The sequence below is a fragment of the Moschus berezovskii genome, chromosome 18 (genome assembly GCF_049115385.1).
Source record: "Moschus berezovskii isolate FMDL1 chromosome 18, NW_MosBer_1.0, whole genome shotgun sequence".
NCBI lineage: Eukaryota > Metazoa > Chordata > Mammalia > Artiodactyla > Moschidae > Moschus > Moschus berezovskii.
This window is the reverse complement of record NC_142477.1, coordinates 20780983-20808766: the sequence shown is the minus strand read 5'-3', so window position 1 is coordinate 20808766 and position 27784 is coordinate 20780983. Positions and strand designations below refer to the sequence as shown.

Here is a 27784-nt window from a genome sequence, read left to right as displayed (position 1 = left end):
TGGGAAGATCCCCTGGAGGGAGGGCATGGCAACCCACTCCAGTATTCTTACCTGGAGAATCCCACGAAGAGAGGAGCCTGGCTGGCTTCAGTCCGTGGGGTTGTAAAGAGTTGGACATGACTGAAGCGACTTAGCACGCTCTAACATAAATGATTTTCTAACCCTTTAAGACTGTTCCGGGAAGATCCAGACTTCATTTTACAATTTTTGTATTCATCTTTTTGCCAAATTTCTGTTGATTTTTCACTTCTACTTATCAATATTAAATAATTTTAGCCTCAACAAATAAAAGGTCACATGTCATAACCCTCATAACCTGATGGGGCTGTGTCACAGTAAAATGGCCAGTGAAAGCTTTAAGAGCCTTGCTCACCTTTGTATCGGTACCTCGCTCCCCATCTTACTCGTCTAGTACCCTGGGTCGTTATTTGGAAAGTTCCCACCTGGAACTTGGGGCTGCTCCTTCCAGCCACAGATACTGTGCAGACCTTGGGGTCTCTAGGTCTGTGTGACTCCAGCCTTGTCGCTGGTCCAGTTTGGCTCTGACCCCCAGGTTAGAGGGCTTTCCAGGTGGCTCAGTGGTAAAGAATCTGCCTGTTGATGCAGAAGATGCGGGTTTGATCCCTGGGTGAGGAAGATCCCCTGGAGAAGGAAATGGCAACCCACTCTAGTATTCTTGCCTGGAGAATCGCAGGGACAGAGGATTCTGATGGGCTCCGGTCCATGGGGTCTCAGAAGAGTCAGATACAATTTAGCGAGTAAATAAAAACAACAATAATAACAACCCGGGTTAGAGCAGCTCTGTTCTTCCCACAGTGGCCTGGCCCGAACCCCTCCTCCTGCCCCAATACAGGATTCCCTTCCTAGAACTTCAGGCTCCCTCACTTAATGCTCCACCTAGTCAGCTTTCCCATCCTCTGGCGACTTGCCAGATGAGAACTCTGCTTATCACGGCAGCTCCTGATCTGTGAACCTGCCCCAGACTTTCACCCCGAACCTCTTGTCTCTGGGTTTCCTGGCAGCTTGGGGAGGGTCCCCTGAGTCCCACCCTGGGAAGAAGTGTCTCTTCCCACCACTGATGAGGCCTGATGCGGACAAGTCCCCACACCTGTAAGTCCCTACAGACTTGGAGAGGAGGGGCGTGTGTTTTCAGAGCGGTGAGAGGTGGGGGGAGGGAACAGACTGGTGGGTGAGAAGGAGAACTGGCTTCTCTTGGAGAAGGGGTGGCAGCAATGATACTACCCAGGAGGGCTGAGACTTGATTTGAAGAAAAGGCTAGAGAGACGCGTTTTTGGAAGGTGGAGAGATGAGAGTGGGTTTAGTGTGATAGCTTTGCTAAACTGGGAGAAGGTTCCTTTGTTTATGGAATCTGATGTTTGGGGAACATCCAGTAGTGAGTGGGATGCGTAGGCAGGGGTCAGGACACCTTTAAAAGCAGTGGTTCTGGACCAGATCCACTATCTTGGGGACTTTTGGCAGTGCCTGGAGGCATTTCCAGTTGCCATAGCAAGGGCAGAGGATGCTGCTGCTAAGTCGCTTCAGTCATGTTCGAGTCTGTGCGACCACATAGATGGCAGCCCACCAGGCTCCCCTATCCCTGGGATTCTCCAGGCAAGAACACTGGAGTGGGTTGCCGTTTCCTTCTCCAGTGCATGCAAGTGAAAAGTGAAAGTGAAGTCGCTCAGTCGTGTCTGACTCTTAGCGACCCCATGGACTGCAGCCTACCAGGCTCCTCTGTCCATGGGATTTTCCAGGCAAGAGTACTGGAGTGGGATGCCATTGCTTTCTCCTGCTGGTGTCTGTTAATAGTTGGCAGAGGCCGGGGATCTACTAAACATTCCCAGGTATAGAGGACAGCCCCCCTACAGAGAGTTATCTGGCTTAAGATGTCAGTCATGCTGAGATACCCTGCCTTACTTAAAGCTAGGCAGCAGTGTTTGGGCTTGATGGTAAAGAGACTACATTGTTCTTGCTAAAGGCTTTTGAAGAGACTGCTGCTGCTGCTGCTCTGTCGCTTCAGTCGTGTTCGACTCTATGCGACCCCAGAGACGGCAGCCCACCAGGCTCCGCCGTCCCTGGGATTCTCCAGGCAAGAACACTGGAGTGGGTTGCCATTGCCTTCTCCGTTTGAAGAGGCAGTTTCCTTGAAAAAAGTTGAGAAGGGCTGATGGGGAAGTGACGTGATACAGTCTGCAGAGGGTAGGTTGGGTGGGAGAGTGTTGCAGTAGCTCACAGCAGGTAGAAATGGGGGTTGTGGACCACAGCCTGATGTGAAGAGCTGACTCACTGGAAAAGACCCTGATGCTGGGAAAGAGTGAAGGCAGGAGGGGAAGGGGATGACAGAGGAGGAGATGATTGGATGGCATCACCGCGTCAATGGACATGATTTTGAGAAAACCCCAGGAGATGGTGAAGGACAGGGAAGCCTGTCGTGCTGTAGTCCATGGGGTCCCAGAGTTGGACACGACTGAGCAATACTGAACAGCTGCAACAGAGATGGGAGTGAGCAGGAGAAAATCACATGTGATACCCAAGGGGGAGGGGGGGAGGGAGGCAGGGCTGGCTGACGTGATGCCCTGATGTCCCCAGGAACAGATCTGACAGTTCCTCCAGGAGAGGAGAGTGGGAGAGATGAGCAGGGTTTGGGATGCCTGTTGTGTCGTGTTCTCTGGAGCCTGGATCGTTTCATATTCTGTACCCAGCATCTAAGCACCCCCTGGACCAAAGCGGATGAGCTCTCTGTTGCACTGACCGTCAGCTCTGTGTCCAGAGTGAAGGGATGGCCCAGCCAGCTCTGTGGTGTGGCAGTTTTGTTTTCTGCCCAACAGAAGAGAAACACGTTGTCTCCATCACAGGGTTTGTCGTGCTCTGGGTCAGTTGCCTGTGGGAGCCTCCTGTCTAAGGAGCGGGCTGGAAACCGCATCACGGCTCGGCTGCAATTATGGCCTTGAGGATGGCTCCAGAGGAAGCCCCGCTCTGTTCCACCCACCTCGTGGGTTCGTTTGTTGGTCTTGCCGAACAAACAGGGCAGGGCTGAGAGTCAGATGAGTCCGTTTTAAGACGTGGAGCTGTGTCTAAAGATAAACGGTTGTGAAAGCACAGAGGATGCTTCACAGCTCGTGTATTTCTGGGTGTTTCAAAAATAAAACCCTCCTCTGGTAAGGTGCCCTGCAGACCGAATGTGTAAATGAGTTTGTTGTTCCCGAATTAACTTCCCAACCGGTGAAAGGTGCTGGCGGGCAGCTGCCTGTTGAAGCCATGTGAATTACAAGTGTGTTCACCTGGGCTGCCCGCAGTGTTCACATCAGGCCGGCCAAGCTGCAGGGTTCAGTGTTACGGGCGTGCGGATCTCAACCTGCGATTTATTTCCTTGATTGATTCAGTCTTCCCAGAGGAGACTTTTGGGGGTTATTTCTCATCCCTTTCCAAAGCCAGTGTCAAGTAACAGCGCGCCTCTCAGGGATGACCTGAAGACTGGATGGCCAGCAGGCTTGGCATTTGTCTCATACCAGGAACAGCTGAATGCAGTGTGGTTTGTCAGGGTTGTTTTTTTTTTTTTTCTCACATGAAATCAAGACTGGTGTTGCCAGAAGATGATTGTAACCATCTGTCTGACTCTGTATTTTTAAACTTGACCAAACATTTATCCTCTTGAGTTGCCATTTCTACATGGCACATGGTGGTGGCAATTAGAAACTTTGTTTTTGTTCTTTTTTTCCCCCTTTCCTGCCTCTTTTGGGTCAGATTCCTTTCAACAAGGAAGGAACATGAGTCAGAAACACACTCAAATTAAGTGGAAATGTCACTTCTAAATGTAAGAGCTTGACTTTAGTAATATATCTTGAGTTAGTGGTTGTGATCCAGTTTTCAACGAACTTGAATGCTTTAACAGTTTGTTTAATCGGATGAAGATGGCAAGCAGTTTTGTTAGGGAAGAAGGTGGGTGTGGAGCATGAGAACTCAGTTAAAAAGGGAACTTATTGGTGCATTGGTAATGAATCCAGGTGCCTCCAATGTCTCTACATTGACTCAGCCCTGCCTGTGTGCCAGGCTGTGTTTGAGGCTCCAAGGATGCAAAATTCCTCTTCATCATGGTAACCGTTTCTTGAAATATTGAAGAAACTAAAAGACAGCGCCCCTCCAGGGCCTCCTAGCTTGTTGATGAAAACAGACACGTCATACCTTTGACAACGGATTGGGGCGACAATGACTGTGATAAAAGTGCTGAGAACACAAATAATGGGCCTCGCAGGAAGAGGTGAGGGGGTCAGAAGAGGATCCCACCTGGGGCAGGAGTGCCGAGTTTTGAAACATTCCTAGGGGAATTCAGCCAGGAGGGAGGGTGGTTCTTTCCTGGCAGAAGACCAGCAAAGACTTGGAATAGCGTGATTTGTCACCTGCAGGGCAGGCAAAGAACCTGTAGTGAAGGCTGGGTGCGGCCGGCTGGTGAGCGGTCAGCAGCAGGCGAGGAAGGGCGCTGCGTGGGAGTTAGTGACCTTGAGTTCATTTCTGCAGCCTGGCAGGGGACAGCGTCAAAGGTGAGCTCTGGGAACGCTCACTCTGACTGCGGGTGATGGATGAGTCCAGCAGATGCATCTGGTCTAGGAGGAGGGGTGACTAGCAAACCCGATGGGAAATGTTGGGGTTCAAAACAAGTCCTCGGGAAGCTGGAGCATGATATTTGCTAAGAGGTAGAATCTCGGTGTTTGCTTGGGTTTGGGGGCAGCAGGCTCTATTGCTGTAGGATGACTCCTGGATTTCTGGTTTATCCACTTGGGTAGACCGTGGTGCCATTTGTGAAGATGTGGCTGTGCGTAGAGAAGCAGGTGTTTTGCAGGAAGCCAAGTTGAAGGCAGCCAAGTGGAAATGCCCAGCAGACTCTCTTGAGTACACAGATCCTCAACTTAAAACCAGAGCTGCGCTCCAGAAAGAGATTTGGAGAAGTGAGTTGGTGGGCTACAGTCCATGGGGATTCTCCAGGCAAGGGTTCTGGAGTGGGTTGTCGTGCCCTACTCTGGGGGATCTTCCTGGGATTCAACCCGGGGTCTCCTGCATTGCTGGCGGGTTCTTTACCAGCTGAGCCACCAGGGAAGTCCCGGAAAAGGGTGGGTGGAAGGTAAATCTGCATAGTGGTCCCCACTTCTTGACAAGTACCTTCCCTGTAGGGGAGACATAGCAGTGACTTGCACCAGTTTCCCTGGTGCAATTGAGGTTACTTGATCTACTTCCAGCTTTTCAGGACCATGTGCTGAAACGCCATTGTAGTTTTATTTTCATGAATGAAAAAAAATAATACGCACCTGTGATTTGTGTAACACTTTCACGTGGTAATTGGGTGGAGTAACAGAGGGTGTGTTCTTGTTATTGATTGGAATCTGGGGCCTGGAGGGGTTAAGCTGTGAACCAGGGAAGGTAGGTCCAGAATGAGGACTTGGGGTCTTCTGACCGGACCACACCTTGCTGTCTCCATCATGTCTTCCTGTGTTGTAAAAATGACTTTCCAACAGTAACATGGATGCTCCTTATCTACCAGCAGAATGTATCTGAGGCTACTGGGTCACTTTCAGTGTTCTTTTATGCTTTTTTTTTTTTTTGGGTGGGGGACAAGATACTAGGTATTACAACCTTTTTGTTGTTGTTGGGTCACTAAGTTGAGTCGACTCTTTGTGATCCCATGGACTGCAGCAAGCAGGCTTCCCTGGTTTTCACTATCTCCTGGAGTATGCTCAAACTCACGTCCATTGAGTGGATGATGCCATCCAACCATCTCATCCTCTGTCACTCCCTTCTGCTTTTGCCCTCAATCTTCCCCAGCATCAGGGTCTTTTCCAGTGAGTTGGCTCTTTGCATCAGGTGACCAAGGGATTGGACCTTCACCTTTAGCTTCAGTCCTTCTAATGAATATTCAGGGTTGCTTTCCTTTAGGATTGATTGGTTTGATCTTCTTGCTGTCCACGGGACTCTCAAGAGTTTTCTCCAGCACCATAAATTGAAAGCATCATTTCTTCAGTGCTCAGCCTTCTTTATGATCCAACTCTCACATCCGTACATGACTACTGGAGAAACCATAGCTTTGACTGCTGCTGCTGCTGCTAAGTCACTTTAGTCGTGTCCGACTCTGTGTGACCCCATAGACGGAAGCCCACCAGGCTCCCCTGTCCCTGGGATTCTCCAGGCAAGAACACTGGAGTGGGTTGCCATTTCCTTCTCCAATGTGTGAAAGTGGAAAGTGAAAAGTGAAAGTGAAGTCGCTCAGTCGTGTCCGACCCTTAGCGACCCCACAGACTGCAGCCTACCAGGCTCCTCCATCCATGGGAGTTTCTAGGCAAGAGTACTGGAGTGGCTTGCCATTGCCTTCTCCAATAGCTTTGACTATATGGGCCTTTATCATGATGTCTCTGCTTTGCTGTACTTAAGCCTTTTGAAACCTTGAATTGGTAGGCTATGTCTTAAACCAATGAAGGGAGTCTCTCGCAACATTTTATAGCAATAGGCACTGCAGCTGTTCCCGATTATTAAAATGGGCAAGGAAATGTATTTTTTTGGTGAGTTATGTGGAACTCTTCTGACTAGAGAAAAATTTTTTTGTGCTCCAAAATAGAATATACTTTCTATTTCAGAAAAGCCGTTAAAATGACCAGGCGATTTATTCTCATGAAGTTCAGAATCTGGTGTGAGGAAGCCAGCACATGGCCCCACCTGGTGTTTGAGAGCTGCAGGTACCCTGAATCCCAAAGTGCACGGCGTCCATGACCGTTTTTGGAGCAATGACAGCAACTGCCTTTTTATAGAGTGAGAGTGGAAACACAGGCTCTTCACTGAGGCATTCAGCTTTCACTGTAGTAGGTTTTTTAATTCATAGGTGTCAATTCATTTAATTCTACCAGCTACTAATGTTGTTTTCCTTGCTTTACCATTGAGGAAACTGAAGCACCAAGAATTTAAGTAACTTGAACCAGTGGAAGCTGCATTCAAATTCAGACTGTAGCATTTAATGACTATAAATCACTAATAAACACAAAAATACGATTAGGCACAGCTATAGTATTATTGGGCTTCCCAGGTGGGTCAGTGGTAAAGGATCCAGCTGTCAATGCAGGAGATGCAGTTACAGTCCCTGGTTCAGGAAGATCCCCTAGAGAAGGAATTGACAAGCCACTCCAGTATTCTTGCCTGGGAAATCCCATGGCCAGAGGAGCCTGGCGGGCTACAGTCCACGGGCAAAGAGTCAGACACGACTTCACGACTGAACAGCAAGAGAGTGGTCCGCGGCACACGTGTTTTCTGAACGCTCTTGTGGCTTCTTACCACACTGCCTCTTTTGCATCCCTTGATACTTAAAACCAGGCTGTTCTCCTGCCCTCTCCACCCCTCAGCCTCCATGTTTACTTCCATGTCGAACTTTCCTTGTTATTCAACCAATCTCTTATCCATGCAGCCTTTGTTCTAGTGACAAAATAATCCATGCAAGGTGGTATGTTCAAGGTCGTGGGAGAAAAGATAAAGGTGACGCTGGCTGTAATTATTTTTGCTGGTGAACCTCAACCACTTCATCTAATGTGAAGAAACCGTTAGGAACTATGACTTTGGTTGCCATGTTGATTTACAGCTTCCTTTGGGAGGGGCGTCCAAAAGTATCATTGGCACCAGTATGGACACACACAATGAAAACGAGAAAGTAAGTGAAGCTGCCCCCACTTCTGTAACTCTTAGGAGAAAAATTCTTTAGGATGTGGGTGTTCAGTCACCTTTCTGGAGGTGCTCAGACTCTTTTGTCGGATATTCTGTGGGTTGACCCTGAAGATCGTGGGAGCTATGAAAGAGTTTTATGCAGGAGAGTGTCTGTCTTCAGGTGTTCATTTGTCAAGGGTCCAGCTAGCATTGAACCCGCAAGACTTGAGTGGGAAATGAATGAGGAAGGAGACTCTCGGGGATAATTGAGCAGGTGTGGTCAGGGTGGTGTGGATGGAGAAAAAAGGGGCTCGGTTGTAGAGTTAATTGAAAGTGGGGTGTGGCCAGCATGTGGAGGCAGTGGCCACGGCTGTGAAGCCGGAGAGTGGGACGATTCCCATCCTTACATGCATGTGGGCGCGTGGGGAACGGGGAAAGTCACTGCTGACCTGTGGGGAAGCACCCCCCGATTAGGATCCGGGGTCCTGCCCTTGCTCACTGGCCCTGTTCCTTCCTCTGTCGGCAGAGGCAGCTCTGTTCCTCTGAACCGTGGCCTCTGGGCTGCCTGAAGGTCAAGGTTATGTCGCAATGTGTCTGCGCAGGTCAGTTGTCCTCTGTGCCCCGCGGTTCTGAAACCTCAGTCAAGTTGTTTTGCAAACATGTAGACCTAATTGTCATTTGAAATCTGGTATCAGGCCTGTTGAGAAATGACTCAGGTCATTAGTGAGGAGGTGAAACTGTAAAACGTGTGCTTTCATGTTATAGAAGCCTAATCTACCTCTGGAACTAAGTGGAGGTGCTTACAGTAAGAGGCATTTCGAACTCTCCATGAGGCATGGTTTCCCACAATCTTAAAAAATAGCCATGAAAAACTGGGTTCTTTCTCCATGCCAGCCAAACACACAGTTTACATATGGTTTCCTTTTATTTTTTTTTGGAGGTGGGGAGAGATTCAGAGGATTGAATTTGGGCTCAAATTCAGACTGGTTTTCTCTTGCCCCCTGTTGGCACAGGGGAGTCCATTGGTTGAATTTATGGGCAGCCACAAAACTATAAGACAAAAGTATTCAAGAGTGGGACAGTCTTTAGATGTGTTGGAATGATTTTTGAGCCAGAGACACTAGATGGGTGTGAGCTCACAGGCCAGCTCTAACAGTGTGTTGGGGACCAGGCTCAACTGGGGAAGGTACGGTGATGTTAGTGGGTCGTGGGCATAACCACCGCTGGCATGATACTTGCCATCCTAGGGGCTGCCTTAGTGCTGACCACCTGCTGTTCAGAGAGCCCCGCTTCCTGCCCCTAGAATCTCTGGGGATTGGGTGGGAGGCACGGGTGTGTCGTCTGTAATTGCCACACCATGGACCTCATTGTCTTTCTGAAAGACCTTAAAGCTACTTCATTGGGCCAAGTGCAATGTGAATTACTCAGAAACAAGACTAGGCCTAAGACGTTCTGGATGTTCCGTCTTCACCTTTACTAACTTCATGTCCTGTGGGTCTCCGGCCCCCATACAGAATCCACGTCATCTGTGTCAGGATAAGTGACTCCTTTTTTTGTTTGTTTGTTTTTAATTTTACTTATTTATTTAGGCTGTGTCGGGTTTCAGTTGTGGCACACAGGATCTTTCAATGTGGTACGTGGACTCTCTAGTTGTGGCATGTGGACTCAATTGCTCTGCAGCACCGGAATCTTAGTTTCCTGACCAGGGATTGAAACCCTGACCCCTGCGTTGGAAGGCAGAGTCTTTTTCTTAAGTGATGCTGGGGGGCTGGTTCCCCAACCGGGAAGGGGGAGCACGCCTATGAGGTTTTGACCAGTCATCACTTTCAAAGGAAAGCTTATATTAAAAGGTTATGATGTTTTTCACGTATAAATCAATACTTAAAAAACACATCTCAAAATTTTATAACCACCTTGCCAATATGCTATGAACGGGAGGCAGGCAGGCAGGCATGCTCAGTTATATCTGACTCTTTGTGACCCCGTGGACTGTACCCCACCAGGCTCCTCTGTCCATGGGGTTTCCCAGGCAGAATACTGGAGTGGGTTGCCATTTCTTCCTCCAGGGGGTTTTCCCAACTGAGGGACTGAAACTGCATCTCCTGGATATGAGCAGGAGTGCAAAAATTTTCACAGTTTGGGCATATTATTCTCTTTTCAGATGTTAATGATGGGTTGCTATTCTAATATTCATTTAATAGTCAAACTGATGCCCTGACTGTGGCTATTCTCTTTTACTTGTAGCTGAGACAGGGGATTGGCAGCATGCCTAGCTATCTGTATAAAGAGGGTCTTCACTGATTGTCTTGAGTTCTGCCAAAGTGGGGTGGGGAAACATGTTTCACAGGAAAAATGAAGTCTTGGTATTTCACCGAATAAAAATAATAATAATGCAGACAGCTACCAAAAAGGCAGAAACAAGCTTGACATTTTAGACCTACAAGAGGAAAGGGCCATACTCCCAGAGCCTCAAGCGTCACCTACCTACCTGCCTGCCTCCCTCATCTGTGCAGTTGTAATAAAAGAAGCCGCCAGCACCTGTGGTCCGGGCATTGATGGAAGGTGTCTGGCATCCCCCAGGGGACCATGTGATTCTCTGCTCGCCTGCAGAAGTAGGGCTTCCGCAGAGGAAAAGGCTGCATGCACTCTTCTTTCTGGCCACATCTTCCCCTGATGCTCTGATGGGTAAAGGGGCCCCTCTAGAGAGTGCAGGTCTCTGAAGACCTGAAAATTCACTCCTGAAAGCTCTGCATCTTATAATTGTTTTTTAATGGAAGTGAAATTTACATAACAAAGCTAACCACTTGAAGGTAAATTCAGTGGCATTTAGTATATCCAGTATCGTGTAACCAGCACTAAAACATTCTCATCACCCAGCGGAAGCCCTGTACCTGTAAGCAGTCGCCTCTCAGTCCTTCATGGTAACTACCGCCGTGTTTGTGTCTGACTCCTGTCACCTTGTGTCATGTTTTCAGGCTCATGGACGAGGTGGCCTGTATCAGTGCTCCCTTCCTTAGCGTGGCTGAATGATATTCTGTAGCATGGTTGCACTGCATCTTGTTTCCCCATCTGTCTGATGGCGGACCTTGGGTTGTTTCTACCTTGAGGCTCTTGTGTGTGACGCGGCTGTGTTTTTGTTGGTGTACCTGTTTTTAATTCTATAGGGGTCCATACCTAGGAGCAGAATTGTTGGGTCATACAGTGATAACTCTTTGACCTTGTCAACCTTGTTTTGGTTTAAAATGTGTCCAAAGCATGACCTCGACCATCTTACATTTGAAAGCAGTTACGCGGGACACAGGATGTTTTGCTTGATGTTCCTGGAAGTCACTGTAAATATTGATGATTACCAATTAGCTGTAATGTGGTGCAGACGCACTCAGGATGTTTGCGCTTTCTGTCCAGTGTTTCTTGCTTTTCTTGTCCTCTGCTGTGTTACCACCCCCTGCCAGCGAACGTGAAGAGAAGGTTCTGGATTTAGGTGGCCTGCGTTCACATCTGACCTCTGCCCCTCACTGACTGTGTGACCAGATGCAAAATTTTATCACTCTACCTTCATTTGCTCATCTGAAAAACAGATGCAATAATGCCATGAATCTCCTAGGAATACTTTGAGTGCTTTCAAAGCTCAGGCCCTTTCTATCAGTCTGTTCTGACTGCCATAACAAAAGACCACGGACCGGCTGGCTGAAACAACAGGACAGTTATTTTCTCACAGTTCTGGAAGCTCAGAGTTTGAGGTCAAGGTATCAGCAGGCTTGGTTTCTCCTGCCTCGGCTTGCAGATGGCCACCTTCTTGTTGGGTCCTCACGTGGTCTGTCTGCGCACATCCCCTGTGTTTCTTTGTGTATCCAGGTTCTCTCTTCTTCCAAGGACAAGTTTGGGCTTCCCAGGTGGCCCTAGTGGTAAAGAACCTGACTACCCATGCAGGCTGCAGATGAGGACTGCAGTGATTTTGGAGCCCCAAAAATAAAGTCTCTCACTGTTTCCAGTTTCTGCATCTATCGCTTCATGGCAAAAAGATGGGGAAACAGTGGGAACAGTGAGAGACTTTATTTTCTTGGGCTCCAAAATCACTGCAGGTGGGGACTGCAGCCATGAAATTAAAAGACGCTTGCTCCTTGGTAGAAAAGTTATGACCAACCTAGACAGCACATTAAAAAGCAGACTTTACTTTCCAACAAAGGTCCATCTAGTCAAAGCTCTGGTTTTTTCAGTAGTCATGTATGGATGTGGGAGTTGGATCATAAAGAAAGCTGAGCACCGAAGAATTGATGCTTTTGAACTGTGGTTTGGAGAAGACTCTTGAGAGTCCCTTGGACTGCAAGGAGATCCAACCAGTCCATCCTAAGGGAGTTCAGTCCTGAATATTCATTGGAAGGACTGATGCTGATGCTGGAACTCCAATACTTTGGCCACCTGATGCGAAGAGCTGACTCATTTGAAAAGACCTTGATGCTGGGAAAGATTGAAGGCAGGAGGAGAAGGGGACGACAGAGGATGAGATGGCTGGATGGCATCACCGACTCAATGGACATGAGTTTGAGGAAGTTCTGGGAGTTGGTGATGGACTTCGAGGCCTGGCGGGCTGCAGTCCATGGGGTCGCAAAGAGTTGGACATGACTGAGCAACTAAACTGAACCAATGGAGGAGATGAAGGAGATGTGAGTTCGATCCCCGAGTGTGGAATATAACTGGAGGAGGCTGTGACAACGCACTCCAGTATTCTTGCCTGGAGAATCCCATGGACGGAGGTGCCTGGCGAGCTGCAGTCCACAGGGTCACACAGAGTCAGACATGACTAAAGTGACTTAGCACATGCAAGGACAAGTTTAGGGCCCACCTGAACAGCCTCATTTTAATTTAATCATCTGTAAAAGTTCCGGTCTACAGATAGAGTTGCATTCAGGGGTGCTGGGAGTCAGGGCTTCAGTACATGAATTGGAGGAGGGGACACAGCCCATAACATGCTGTCAAGCCCAGGGCTTCGTGAACACACCGTGGAAGCAGGCAGGTGAATGGTGGAGGCTGCAGGACCTTAGCGCCCACCCTTCTCATCTGCTGTTCCACTTGTGTCTGAGCCTGGGAACCAGCACCCCAGCTTCATTAGCCTTTCTTAAAGAAGGACAGGTGAGTTAGTCTGTATCCACGTGGAGGAGGCATGAAGCATGATGCTTTGATAACTCTGTAGCCTCTGTTTTGCTCTTCTGAAGATTTTGCTTAATTTCTGGTCTGGATTTGGTTCCAGAAAAGGGAAGATTGCCAGTCAGCTATTTTTCCAGGTAAGTTACATGGCATTTCATGAGGTGTTTGAGATTACTGGAAGAATACCGAGTGTTTTCACAATGTTCTTGTTACTTCTTGAGTCAAAGATTTATAGCATAAAAGTTACCTTTTTGACTCTTTCTCAGCATGCAGTACAATGCACTAAATACCATTGCTATGTTGTGCAGCCGTAACCACTATCTACCCCCAGAACTTTCTCACCGTCCTGAACAGAAGCCCACGAGGCAGTCACCCTCCCTGTCCCCACCCCTGCCTTCTCTTACTGCTTTAATCCCGCCTTTCCTAACGGCCACCTGATGGGGTCAGGAGGTCCCCGGAGAATTAGGGATTGGGGCTTTGCTGTGTCCCCACTGTCTTCCTCTCGTTTACTTGCAGCCCTCTTTGAAGTGGCTTCATTCCTTTGCACGAGATTTGTCCCCAGAAGTACAGGGAGAAGTGTGTGAGTGGGGGAGTCAGGAGTCCCTGGTCCCTTTAACGTGCGCTCAGCGGAGTCTGTTGAGGCTCAGACAGTGGCCCCAGTGAGAGGTGGCATCTCTTCCCCTCTTAGTGTGGAGCAGCTCAAGCTGCTTCTGTCTCCACCCCAGGGCGGGTGGGGGTGAGATCCTGTGCCCAGGTGCCCCCTTCCCCTCCCCGAGTGTCACCTGTAACCCGAGTTCCTGTCTCCTCGGCCCTGTCCCCACAGACCTACATCGGCTCCATCATCGCCTCCGTGAACCCCTACAAGACCATCGCGGGCCTGTACTCGAGGGACGCCGTGGACCGCTACAGCAGGTGCCACCTGGGCGAGCTGCCCCCACACGTCTTCGCCATCGCCAACGAGTGCTACCGCTGCCTGTGGAAGCGCCACGACAACCAGTGTGTGCTCATCAGGTAACCAGCCGGCCCCCAAACCCAGAGCCCGCCTGCCAGCACGTCAGCCCCCAGGTTTCCCAGGCGGAGTTTTCCGTTTTGAGTAGCCCAACGACTACAGCTTCAGACAGAAACTGAGGACTCGATAAAAAAGCAGGATGTACCGTGTCTGCTGGCTCTTGTCCTCAGTGTGATTTCTCCATTTCGGTTCTTTGTTTTATTTACCTTAGTTCTTTGGTTTGTTCCAATGATCAGGCATTGTCCTTCTGTTGACTTAACGGAAGCATTGCCTAGTACTTCCAAATTTAAAATGTTTTCTATGTTCTAGAGGGCTCGTTGGAATGCTTGCTTGTTCGAGCAAGGTTTTGGTTTTTGCCAGTATCAGATTACCCTAGAATCTCCCTAATTTAAGGATTTTTAAAGGAATTTAATAATTGGATGTTTCTAAAGTTGAGCTTTGAATTAGCCACAGAAGAGGGACTTACTCTGTTATATGTTGAGGAAACAATGGAAAGGCATCATGATTTCCATTAATTTTGGGGAGAGGTGAGGAAAAAGGGTCTTGCCATCTATTTTAGCCAAGTTTTACTCATTTATTAAAGTAAACTACCAGATGCCTCACTCTCAAAGCACTTATTTCTAGGAACTACCTAAAAAATCATAGAGTGTATTACTTTGAAGATACGTAATTTTTACTGAATAAGAATTCAAATTGCCCTTATCACCTAATTTCTACTGACATCCTGTTGGCTCATATTATTTATAGTGGGATCATGTTCTAGAGAAGGAAATGGCTGCCTGCTCCAGTATTCTTGCCTGGAGAATCCCATTGACAGAAGAGCCTGGCGGGCTACAGCCCACAGTACTGCAAAGAGCGAGACACGACTGAGCGACTGAACACACACACACACACACACGTACACACACACTCACACACACACACACACACTCACACACACTCTCACTCACACACACAATCCCACTCACACACACTCACACTCACACACTCACACTCTCTCACACTCATGTGTCTTAATGGTGATCAGAACACTCCTGGATGAAATCAAGAGCAGACATGCTGAGTGCCCTGGAATATCCAAGCACTTTGTCCAGGCAATTGCCCATGGAGCTCGGCTGTTGCTAAGACCCGACTGAATTACTAAAACTGCTGATGGGACTGGAAACTCATCAAAAACAGAGGTCAAGATATTCTTTCCCAACTTGTGACAACATAATGGTTATTATTTCAAGGGGAGAAGAAAAGGTGTTTGGAATTAGAGAGGACATCATATCAGGACACCACTCCCTGATTTCTGATCCAGTGGAAGTGAGGCTCGGGAGACAGGTGGAGAGCCATGTGTCAGCTTTAGACTCCCAGCCCCAAACTGCAGACAGACAGGCCCCCTGATCAGGGTTCAGGCAGGTCACTGGTGGCCATGATCACTGTCAAAACCAGTCCTCAGATGGTGAGGAGCTGAGCAGCCCTTCCCCCAACCCAGTTCACCGGAAACCACCGCTGCTCTTTTGGGGAGGGAGTCAGGAGCAGATGTACCAGAGCAGAGTCTTCCTGGAAACTCCAGGAGAGAGAAAGGCCATTTGGGAGGTCCTCACACTGTCCCCTGCTGTCCAGCTTCCCAGGTGGCTCAGTGGTAAAGAATCTGCCTGCCGGTACAAGACATGCAGGAGACGTGGATTCAGTCCCTGGGTCGGGAAGATCCCCTGGAGGAGGAAATGGCAACCCACTCCAGTGTTCTTGCCTGGACAATTCCATGGACAGAGGAGCCTGATGGGCTACAGTCCATGGGGTCGCAAGGGGTCTGACACAGCAGAGCATGCACACGCACATTGTCCCACATGGTATCTGATGGAAGAAGGGTAATAGATAATGACCAACATTTCCAAAGGGTTTGAACACCGTGCCAAGAACTTTCCATACATCAGCTCATTGAAACCTTCCAATAGTCCTTTGACGCAGGTGCTCTGCAAGTGCCACGTACAGAACTGCCTTCAGGGATTGTGTTGTTCTTCTTGGCAGTGTTTACCCGTTGCTCTTCTTCCTGGATCCTTCATTTGCGCTAAATCAGAATTCTGTGAATGTGGAGGATAGAACAATGCATTTCTCCATCTTTTCTCTCCCTGCTTTCCCCATCAGTTACTTTCTTTAAGGAAAGGGAAGCACCTGGGCAGATAGTCCTCTTCTTACCTTAACGATGCTCACTCACCAATTTGTGGAAACAACTTAGTTAGAAGGACTGTCCGTTAATCCAGTTAAGTAAATATGAATCCTTGCAACTTGCAGTTAATACAAAAATGAAGCTCACACTTGGTATAAACACAGTGCATTTAACAGTCACCTTCCCAGTGAATTGACTTGCCTTCTGATTGAAGCACTGTTTGTGGGCTCATGAAGGTTGAAAGTGAAGTTTAGAAGTTAGAATTTAAGATCACTGTTTCAGCATACAGAATATAATAAGATTAGCAGAATATAATTTGATAAGATTAACAGAGACTTTAAGATCAAGCTGTTTTCCACACTGAGGTACCTAAATATTTGCCATCGATAATTGGCTGTGTTTATTACTTTCAGTGGAAAAAGTGAGCGCATGACTCATGTATCACTTGCTAGACAGAGCAGTTGGGGAAGAAAGTGAAAAATCAAATGAGATCATTGTGCATATATATGTGTGTGTAATAAAACGGAAAGGGGTTACCATGTTCCTGCCAAAGACTGTGGTATTTAAAAATAAAGTCGGGGGTAGCTGGGAGGGAGAGGGGAACCCAAACAGAAAGCTCTCATTGTGTAATTCTGATGTGAAGAGTATTTAAATCAGGAAACGGCGTTTTTAAGAATAGATTTCTCATTAAAATGTGTTTTGGGTTTTAATAGACCACTCCAGCAGGTTTTTTTTTTTTTTAAGTGGGACTTGGGGCTGTGGGAATTAAGAGAAAATTGAGTATAAAAATAAAAACTGTAGGGCACAGTAGCCCATTTAGATTTCCTCGGGCATGATCTGCCCCCTGGTGGCTGCAACATGTTACTACTTTGAAAACTTTCAGGCTAATTTTAATGAAACTAAGAAAATAAGCCTATTTGGATTTAGGCAGGGACCTCATAGATCCTTTTTTCTCTCACTTTACGGGCCTCTGTTAATCACAATCTCCAGAATTCTAGTCCAAGCCTTTATTGTTTGTCTCACTTTCAAGAGTTTACCTCCCTTAATGCGGAGATCTGACTCATTGGAAAAGACCTTGATGCTGGGAAAGATTGAGGGCAGGAGGAGAAGGGGACGACAGAGGATGAGATGGTTGGATGGCATCACCAACTCAATGGACATGAGTTTGAATAAACTCTGGGAGTTGATGCTTTTGAACTGTGGTGCTGGAGAAGACTCTTGAGAGTCCCTTGGACTGCAAGGAGATCCAACCAGTCCATTCTAAGGGAGATTGATCCTGGGTGTTCACTGGAAGGACTGATGCTAAAACTGAAACTGCAGTACTTTGGCCACCTCATGAGACGAGTTGACTCACTGGAAAAGAGTCTGTTGCTGGGAAAGGTTGGGGGCGGGAGGAGAAGGGGACGACAGAGAATGAGATGGCTGGATGGCATCACCGACTCTGTGGACATGAGTTTGAGTGAACTCCAGGAGTTGGTGATGGACAGGGAGGCCTTGCGTGCTGTGATTCATGGGGTTGCAGAGAGTCGGACACGACTGAGCAACTGAACTGAACTTACACTATTATAATTTCTAAAATATGTATTTAAAACTTCCATAAGCTTTTTAATCTAACAGGGTCAGCATTTGATCTTGGTTCGTCTAGTATATTTCAGGTTAACTTCAGTTTGGGGCAAACAGAGTTTTTAGTCTATTTTGTTTAGTCTTTTATGGTCTTTTCTGGATGTGTGACCTTTTAATGTCAAGTCCTGTGGTGAATTCATCTGTGCAACTCAGTGCCCAGGACAGTGCCTGATAGAGGGTTCAGCATCCAGCATCCTCTGAAATGCCAGGCTGTGTTCCAATAAAGCTGGGAAGATCCCCTGGAGAAGGAAACGGTAACCCACTCCAGTATTCTTGCCTGGAGAATTCCATGGACGGAGAAGCCTGGTAGGCTACAGTCCACGGGGTCGCAAAGAGTCGGACACGACTGAGCGACGGAACAGGACAGGACATAAAAGCAGAAGGGCAGATCTGGAGGCCGCAGTTGGCCGAATGTGCGCTGGAGGGGAGACTGCAGGTGGATAAAGGGCTGTGTTCACAGCAGAGGCGCTTTCCTTCAGGTGTGTTTTGATCCCTCCTCCCGGATTTCCTGGGGACTTCTCCACCTTTCAGCCTCCCTGCCTCTGGTTCTTGGATCTCTCCTTTTCTACTGGACCATTGGCTTTATCACCCAACAATTTCTAGTATCTTTTACTGGATACTTGAACTTCTTTTCCTGGGAACTCAGACAGTGAATAATCTGCCTGCATTGTAGGAGACCCGGGCTCGATCCCTGGGTCAGGAAGATCCCTTGGAGAGAAGGGAGTGGCAACCCACTCCAGTATTCTTGCCTGGAGAATCCCATGGACAGAGGAGCCTGGCAGGCTACAGTCCATGGGTTCGCAAAGAGTCAGACATGACTGAGTGACTAACACACTTGCTTATTTTCTTTATTTTTGAAATAAGAGAAGATTAGTAAAAAGATTGTCTTTGACTCCACAGCTCCTTCCACACACTGCCCCACCCTCCTCCAAGCTCTTCCACCTTTCTGAACTCTTCCTGGTTCTCTTGGCTTATCTTCCTCAGCCTCTGCCCAGCCTGCCTGGCTTCTCTGCATCTCCCTGCCTCCCCAGACTTCAGGGCTCCCCTGCCAGCTTCTCCTCTGTGTCCCGCCCATGCGTCCACTGCCCCCAGGGCATCGTCACGACGGTCTCTTCTGGGCATCTCAAGGGTGACCCCTCTTCAGTTCATGCTAATTTTCTCCCGGAAAATCGGTGTTCCTCCTGTCATGCTTCTTGTTCTCAGTAAGGTCTCAAGCCAGAGATCAGGACATTAATCTTGGATCTAGGAGTCACCCCGCCTCCAACAATGAAGGTCAGATTACCTTCGGTCAACTGTACCAATCTCATATATACAGTTCAGTGATTACTGACAAACATGCCCAGCGTCCAGGTCATCACACTGGCTGGCAAACTCCCTGGACTCTCCCGATTCATTCCCCCAGCTCCCTGTCACCAAGCACCCAGACCAGGACCCCAGCCATCCCCTCCCTCCTCTGGGGACCTCTGGCTTTCCCCTCTGCGGCCCCCTCTCCTTGTCCTCTGCCCTCATTCCCCAGCTTCCTTTCTCATGTCTCTCCATCCATCCTCAATCCATTCTCCACACCGAGTGATTCCTTAGAACCTTGAACCTGATCATGACATCCTTCTGCTTAAAAACTATTCTTGAAACTTCTCCATTCTGCCTACAAAAAGTTCTCAGAACTTCTGATATGGTCTCCCAGGCCCCATATCAGTGCCATAGTTATTTTTCTTTCCCTTTTTTTAAATTTCACCATTTATAAAGTTTTTTTTTTTTTTTTAACAGTATCAACTCGGCTTATCTGGCCGCAAAGCCTGTGTTTGTGGTCATGTTGGTGCCAAGGGTTAGGACTGTAATCGTCACGGGCTAATGAGACAAATGCAGGACTGGATATGTCAGTGAAGGGGATTAACAGCATGACTGCTGTGCGAGTGACTGTTTTATCGAGGCTGGAATAAAGGAGCTAAGGTGGAATACATGACTCATCGCAGCGCCTGTGGTCAAAGAGGCCGCAAGGCTCACAGGGAAGCAGTGGGCAGTCACGGTTCAAAGAGCGCTTCAGTTTTAGCAAAGCAACATTAACCAGGGGGTTAAGGTAGTCTTGTTAATCTAGATTTTATAGGTGTTATAGCTTGTGATTCTAACATGTATTTTGGCTTCATAGTTCTGTGATGCGATAAGCAAAGCAGGATATTCTTAGTTATGATATACTCAGAATGCTAAAATATAGATGCTGTCTGTCGCATAGCATATGTTATCAAGTTCCCCAAGTCAGTAACTCATTTCTGTCACTGTCCACCACCAAACAGCATCAGATCCCACAGGTTAACAGCTTAGTCCTACGAGACTGCCTCCCCCTCCACGTCAGATGCTGGTCATGTGGCCACCTCTGCTCTAGGCGACCCAGCAGCTCTACGTTGGAGCTTCCGATGACCCCCTTCTTGGGTTGGATTAATTTGCTAGAGCAAAAAAATTGTTTTTCTAGGGCAACTCACAGAACTCAAACCTTTTAGTTACTCGATTATTAAAGTCTCTTATGTAGGAACTAGTTCTGTTCCGAGAGCACATTTGTTAAGTCCAATTAAGTCCAAATGGACTAAAGTCCAATTTAAGCTCAACACAGTTAGCCTAGGTATGCAACTAACGCAGTCAGCTCTATAATGTGTGTGTGCATGCTAAGGCACTTCAGTCGTGTCCCCCTCCTTGCAGCCCTAGGGACTACAGCCCTCCAGGCTCCTCTGTCCGCAGGATTCTCCAGGCAAGAATACTGGAGTGAGTTGCCAAGCCCACTTCCCAGGGGATCTTCCTGACCCAGGGATCGAAACTGCATCTCTTATGTCTCCTGCACTGGCAGGCAGATTCTTGACCCATAGCACCACCTGGTTACCACACACACACACACACACCCCCCAACTCACACAATCAGCTATGTAGTACTGTCCTGTAATAGGTTTGTAATACTTTGCACACAAATAATACATGAAAAGCCACACAGAAAACAAACGAATGTGTCCAGTACTTTGAGAAGTACAGTGGTACAGTACAACAGCTGGCAAACAGGGGCACGTTTGCAGCTTTGAAGTTTCGTATTGGGGGGACACTGTATTATAGAGGGATGTGTTTAACTCAGGAACAGCAGATGGAAGAGGGGATATACAGCAGGTTGTGGGGAAGGGGGAGGAGTTCCCGCCCCCTCTGGGGAGTCACTCCCCACCTCCACGTGTGCCCCAGCCCAGAACCTCTCCAAACCATCCTTTTGGATTTTATGGAGGAGTCATTCCATAGTGTGATAGCTTGAGTAACCCATTAGCCATGAAAGTCTATTAGCAGCCTCTCCCCCTCTCTTCTATGGAAAAGAACCATTTCCATACTTGCCTGAAAAACAGTGGCCTCTTGGTGGGACCCCAGCTCCCGCTTCCCTTCCCCACTGGCTCTGTGGGCATCTCCCCCTCCCTCAAGGCTCCAAACCCTCCCCTCCCCATCCTTCAGGTTTCCCCCAGCTCACTTTTGTGCGTGTCTCTGCATTTCAGTCCAAATGTCATTTCCTGGGAAAGGTCTTTGCTGAACCTTTACTCCACCTAAATTATGACTCCTCCTGTCTCCTGAGGTTCGTACTTAACAGCATTAGCCATAATTTGTGACTCTCTATCTCCTGCTGCTGCTGGGTCATAAATCCCGTCCATGGCCATTTGTCTTCAGACTGTCTTCCCAGCCCTTAGTTCAGCCTGCTGCATCGTGGCCCCATGGATACTTCAGGAATGAAGAAGTTCCTGCAGAGATGCTCTTTGTCCATGGCTTCAAAGATGATGTTTTAAGACCCTCGGTAAATGGGGAATGGGCTTCCCAGGTGGTGCTAGCGGTAAAGAACCCACCTGCCAATTCAGGAGACGCTAGTTCAATGCCTGGGTTGGGAAGATCCCCTGGAGGAGGGCATGGCGACCCACTCCAGTATTCTTGACTGGAGAACCCCAAGGACAGAGGAGCTAGTGCAATGCCTGGGTTGGGCATTGAACTCTTATGTCTCCTGCATTGGCAGGCAGGTTCTTTACCACTAATGCCACCAGGGAACCTGTACCATTTTTCGAGGAGGGGATGGATTGGGATTAACGTGTGGGCACTGCCATGTGTGTAAAACAGACAGCTAGTGGGAACCTTCTTGTAGCACAGGGAGCTCAGCTCAGTGCTCTGTGATGACCTAAAGGGATGGGGTGGGGTGAGAGTGAGACGGATGGCCAGGAGGGAGGGAGTGTGTATACACAAACTGATCACTTTGCTGTACAGCAGAAACCAACACAACGTTGTGATGCAGCTAGACCCCAAATTTTTAAGAGATGTACTTATAGAAGATGCTTAGAAAAAATTCACTACAGTGAGAAAAAATACCAGCTGAAGCTTAGAGATAGATCAGTATCCTAGGCTGGTTGAGGAGAGTGCAAGTTTTGAGTTTTCTTCTCCTTGATGAGTCTTTGCCATCCACCTCGAACAGCCTCTTCTCCATGGCTATATGGTTACCGTGTTCATCACGGTAGGTTCATTGCTGCGCTGATTGCTGTAACAGGGGCTGGTATGGAGAATTCCATGGACTGTATAGTCCATGGGGTCGCAAAGAGTCGGACGCGATTGAGCAACTTTCACAGCCCCATATGGAAAGGTGAGAGCCCTGACTTTGTTGCACCCATCACTTTGTTCTGGAGATTGGCCATCCTGAGGGCACCCAGATGCCAGGCTGGTAAGATAGGGAGCCCAGAGGACCTTGAGGGGTTTAGCCACCCAGCGTGGAAGTAGCATACACCCCTCTGGCTCAGCTGTAGTCTTGTTCAGTTGGCTACGTTCATCCCTGGTTACTGATTACCGTCCTTCATACAAGGGAGGTTGAAATGCCAGCCCCCGCTGTGTGCTGGAAGATGCAGAGATGGGTTTGGGGACCATGTAAAACATTATTTCTGTTTCACACATTGTAACTAGAGAAGTTGTCACTTCCAGTTTTGTTTTATCAAAATTTAACTGCTATGGAGATGGTATATGTGTTTTTAAATATCAAGAATTATTTAAATTTTCTTCCTGTAACTTTCTGTTACTTTCTGCTACTCCTTCCTGCTAAATGCCTCCTGTGAGCCAGCTTCCGGGGTTGGCTGGTACCAGAGATGCAGAGACGAACGTGCAGCCCCACACTAGGGAGGTTCTGGTTGCCGATGACAGAAATGGCGACTCGGATTGGTGTCACTCTTGTGGGCCTTTTATCATCTCAGGCAGCAAGGCAGGGGGAGGTCAGGGCTGTGGGTTCAGCCACTCCCGCTGGGCGCTTCTCTGATTATCTTGGTTTTTGCTTTCTGATCTCAAGAAAGGTGTGGCTTCCCAGGTATTTGTCATCTGCAGTCAGGGGGACACTGTGCTTGGTCTTGTGTGTGTGTGCACGCGTGTGTGTGCGTGCATGAGTCACCCAACCCCGCATGCACATGTAGGTCTCCCCAGAAGCCCACAGCATGCTTGACTTTAAGTCTCTTGGGCTGGAATCCTGACCCTTTCCCATGACGACCTTATCCCCTGCAAAGGGAATGGAGTTACAGTGATTGGCCTCGATCGATGGAGATTCCCCAGGGCCTGCAGTATCCAGCCGGGCATGGATGGTGTCATCTCTGAGTCATTTCCTCTCCTTTATTACGTGCGCTTAATCTTTCATGGTGTTTTCTGCAAAATTCCTTGTTCACAACCTCCCAGCTCTCAACACTCAATGGGGACTGCTTCTTCAGAACTTGCTGGGACCACGTGTGTTTATCTCACCCCTTGAGCGGTTGTGAGCCTGTTGCCCCATGATGACGTTAGTGTTGTGTGCTGTTATGTGATTGCTTTACTTTTCTCGTAAGTTCTCTGTCTTTTTACTGCTCCTTGGATGCAAACCGACCTGCTCTTCAGTTCGGATCCCGACACCTAGCCACTGCCCACCTCATGGTATTATTACAAGAACAAAATGCCTAAGTGTGGGTCGAGCACATTCAGGCTCATTGCCTTGTCCCCTCAATATTTATGAAAGATTGCATTTTTATTCATGTTTATCAGAAAGATACCATTAATGTCCTCATTCGTATAATTAATATTTACTTGCTTACTGGAAAGATACCATTAATGTGCCCATTCATATAGTTAATATTTACTAAGTGCTGGCCACCAGCCAAGACAGTTCAGTGAACAAAACCCCTATTCCGGCCTTTGCAGAGCTTGCTGTGCTGTGTGCTTAGTCACTCAGTTGTGTCTGACACTTTGCGACCCCATTGGCTATAGCCCACCAGGCTCCTCTTTCCTTGGGGATTCTCCAGGCAAGAATACTGGAGTGGGTTGCCATGCCCTCCTCCAGGAGATCTTCCCAACCCAGGAATCGAACCCATGTCTCTTATATCTCTTGCATTAGCAGGCAGGTTCTTTACCACTAGCGCCACCTGAAAAGCCCCACATGAAGCTGTTCCCTTCTCCAGGGGATCTTCCCAACCTAGGGGTCGAACCCACGTCTGTCGCATTGCAGGTGCATTCTTTACCAACTGAGCTACCAGGGAAATGAAAGGCACCGTCCGTCTTATTACCTGAGCTTAGTCAAAGAGGAGGCTTCTGTTTAGTGGGAGGCATTGGCAACACCTAGGCCATGTGACTGGCAGGAGGAGGGACCCTCACTTCCCTGTAACTCAGCACTTGGGTCTCTTTCCCACAGTTGAAGAGTTGCTCTGTGGACACACTGGAGTGACTCCGGCCAAGTTGGTTTTTATTTTTATTTTTTTTCCACTAGAAGTATAAACGTCTCCATTTTATCTTCCAGTGGTGAAAGCGGCGCAGGGAAAACCGAGAGCACGAAGCTGATCCTCAAGTTTTTATCAGCCATCAGTCAGCAGTCTGTGGACTTGTCCTCGAAGGAGAAGACCTCGTCTGTCGAGCAAGCCATTCTTGAGAGCAGGTATTTCTCCATCGTGTTTCTTGTTCCAGCGAATAGGATGCACTGTCTTCACTGTATGACTTATTTAAGGAAGTAGTTGAAACTCGGGGTCCTGTCTGCTCTGTTTCTTGATATGGCTTTCACGATTGCTCAGGAAGTCTCCACACACAGGTGGAGATTTCCTGTGACCTGACCCTCCACTGCTGGGCCAGGTTTGAGCAAAGGAGTACGGAACATTCTGCAGCTGCCTCCTACTGGGCAGCTCCTGACTGGCTGTTTGGAGGCCTTGTTATCAGCAGACGTTTCAGCCCCCATCCAGCACGTCGCAGAGAGCTTAGTGGTCAACTCTCGGGAGGCATCTTGTGGGCAGAATGGTATTGTGTGGCCTCTTCCCAGGGTCTCCAGGTGGTAAAAAATCTGCCCTTAATGCAGGAAACCCAGATTCAATCCCTGGGTCAGGAAGATCCTCTGGAGAAGGAAGTGGCAACCCGCTGTAGTCTTATTGCCTGGTAAACCCCATGGACGGAGGAGCCTGGTGGGCTACAGTCCATGGGGTTGCAAAGAGTCGGGCGTGACTGAGCGACTTCCACGTCACTTCTTCAGCCTCTCAGGTGGCAAAACAACTCGGCATCAATGGCAGTGACCTCAGAGCTTGAAAGAGAGCCTTGGTGCAGTACTTTCTGAAATTCTAATTAAAGTCTGTAATTGCCCCGTGTCTGATTGGTGCCTTTTAAGGTCCTAGAACCCATAGAGACTTTATAGGTCCTGTTATTTAAAAATTAGTCCAGGAGTCAGCCAACTCCAGCCTGACACCTGTATCTTGCAGCCTGTTTTGGTTTGTCTTTTTAGACTTCAAAATTTATTTTTTAGATTGTGCTAAAATACACGTAACAGAATGTATAACTTTGAATATTTTTCGATGTACAGCTTAGTGGCGTTAAGTACAGTCATGTTGTTGTGCAGCCATCACCACCAATCTTTCTCTGGACCATTTTCATTTTCCTCCTGCAGCCTGGTTTTATAAATAAAACTTTATAGAAACACAGACACACTCCTTTGCTATCTTGTCTAGAGTTGCTTTTGCACTCTAGTGGCGGAGCTGAGTAATTGCATCAGAGACCACGTGGCCCATAAAGCCGAAAAGTATTTATTATCTGATCCTTTACAGCAAAAGATGGCTGACCCCTGACCTAGTCTGACCGCAGACCTAGTCTGACCACATTTTACAGTTGGAGGAGACCCAAGGAAGTTAAATGAGCTCTCCTGGGACATACAACAAATGAGTGAAATTTCCAGGACTGAGGAATTTTTCGGTTCCTAGAATTCGTGTGGGTGTGTGTGTGTGTGTGTGTGCGCGCATGCACGCGCAACCCTTGACTTGCGTAAATAAACTAGTTTGGGTGGGGACCAGCCTTCATGGCCTTCTTGACTGCCGGTAGCATCCTTTACCCACACAGCCAGCTGCAAGCCCTCCCCCTGGAGATGAACACGCATTATAAACCCATTTCAGCAAGTGCTGGGAAATCTGCTGCTACTGCTGCTAAGTCACTTCAGTCGTGTCCGACTCTGTGTGACCCCATAGACGGCAGCCCACCAGGCTTCCCCGTCCCTGGGATTCTCGAGGCAAGAACACTGGAGTGGGTTGCCATTTCCTTCTCCAGTGTGTGAAAGTGAAAAGTGAAAGTGAAGTCGCTCAGTCATGTCCGACCCTTAGCGACCCCACGGACTGCAGCCTACCAGGCTCCTTCATCCATGGGATTTTCTAGGCAAGAGTACTGGAGTGGCTTGCCATTGCCTTCTCCGGGGAAATCTGGCCCTTCTATAAATAAACATAATGCCGTGGGACCCTTTGCTTTCAGATTTCTCTTGCACTTGTCTATTTTGCCATTGGTGAGGACTGTTGTTAGTTACATGGACCCTGATTGCCTCTCACTGTTGTTCTGGGTTTTGTTCTTTTTTTTTGCAGCCCCATCATGGAAGCCTTCGGCAATGCCAAGACCGTGTACAATAATAACTCCAGTCGCTTTGGGAAGTTTGTTCAGCTGAACATCAGCCAGAAGGGAAACATCCAGGGCGGGAGAATTGTAGATTGTATCCTGTTTCATTTGGCTTTTGTGTATTAGTATTTGACTCTCTAGTAGAAACTGTTCTTTACTTTTTCTTAAGACAGACATAGAATATGAAACATTCATTTCTGGTTCTACCTCGTTACTGCTCCTGTTTTACTCTGCTTGACCTGTTAATTATCCTAGGAAATAAGGGGCCCTCTTTATTTTGGGAATGTCTGATTTCATGTCCCTAATCGGAAAATTTGGACTCCTCATCAAATATCATAGGCTTCCCTGATGGTTCAGATAGTAAAGAATCTGCCTGCAGTGCAGGAGACTGGGGTTCAATCCCTGGGTTGGGAAGATCCCCTGAAGAAGGAAATGGCTTCCCACTCCAGTATTCTTTCCTGGAAAATTCCATGGACAGAGGAGCCTGGTGGGTTACAGTCCATGAGGTCCCAAAGAGTCTGACATGACTGAGCAACTAGTTGTTTGAAATAATCAGTTGTTTCAAATAGTTTGATGCCTTCTAGGGCACATGTATCCTATTTGAAGTTGGATTTTGATGAAATACTCTGTTTTGTTTGCTTACCTTTTGGCACTGGAAGTCAGAGTGTCCAAGACACAAGGAATTGTAATTGTTTGGGTAACAAAGAGTAGAAAACTAAGGACTAATGGAGCATCCTGTATCCTTGTTTTGTTCCTTGACTTGCCATTGCTTTTCACATGAAGATTTATTAGAAAAAGTAAGTAAGCATGACTTAATTCAGATTATCTTTAACATTTTTCAGCAATTACTGGTTCTGGGTCATTAATCAGAGGAAACATCTCTGAATAGAAATCTGATTTCTTCTCTTCACAGAACCGAGTAGTAAGGCAAAACCCCGGGGAAAGGAATTATCACATATTCTATGCGCTGCTGGCAGGGCTAGGACATGAAGAGAGAGGTGAGTGATGGAGCTGCTGCAGAGATATTTCCCTTTACAACCCATCTGTGAGAGAAGACTGGATTTTGTTGGTCTTCCACCATTTGAAACAAAATGTGTGAGATGATCAAAGACGCTGAGTGCATGTAGAGCCAGATTCCATAGAGCGAAAATCATCAGTAGAGAAAGCTTGAGTTTTTTTTTTATATGTTTTGGCATCATAGTTCTTTTCTGATTTAAAGAATATTTGTGAAAAATACATAATGTATCACAACTGGCTTTACTTTTAAATCACACCCTAATAAAGCA

At 47.8% G+C, this 27784-nt stretch overlaps 1 protein-coding gene across 1 annotated transcript in view; it reads left to right on the top strand.

Moving 5' to 3' along the window:
- MYO10 (myosin X) overlaps positions 1 to 27784 on the top strand; it is a 256624-nt gene that overhangs the window by 117711 nt on the left and 111129 nt on the right. The window contains exons 4-8 of the mRNA XM_055422243.2: positions 13640 to 13827; positions 24388 to 24522; positions 26468 to 26592; positions 27282 to 27295; positions 27412 to 27496. Of these exons, the coding sequence (XP_055278218.2) occupies positions 13640 to 13827; positions 24388 to 24522; positions 26468 to 26592; positions 27282 to 27295; positions 27412 to 27496 (547 nt within the window). The remainder of the gene's footprint in view (positions 1 to 13639; positions 13828 to 24387; positions 24523 to 26467; positions 26593 to 27281; positions 27296 to 27411; positions 27497 to 27784) is intronic.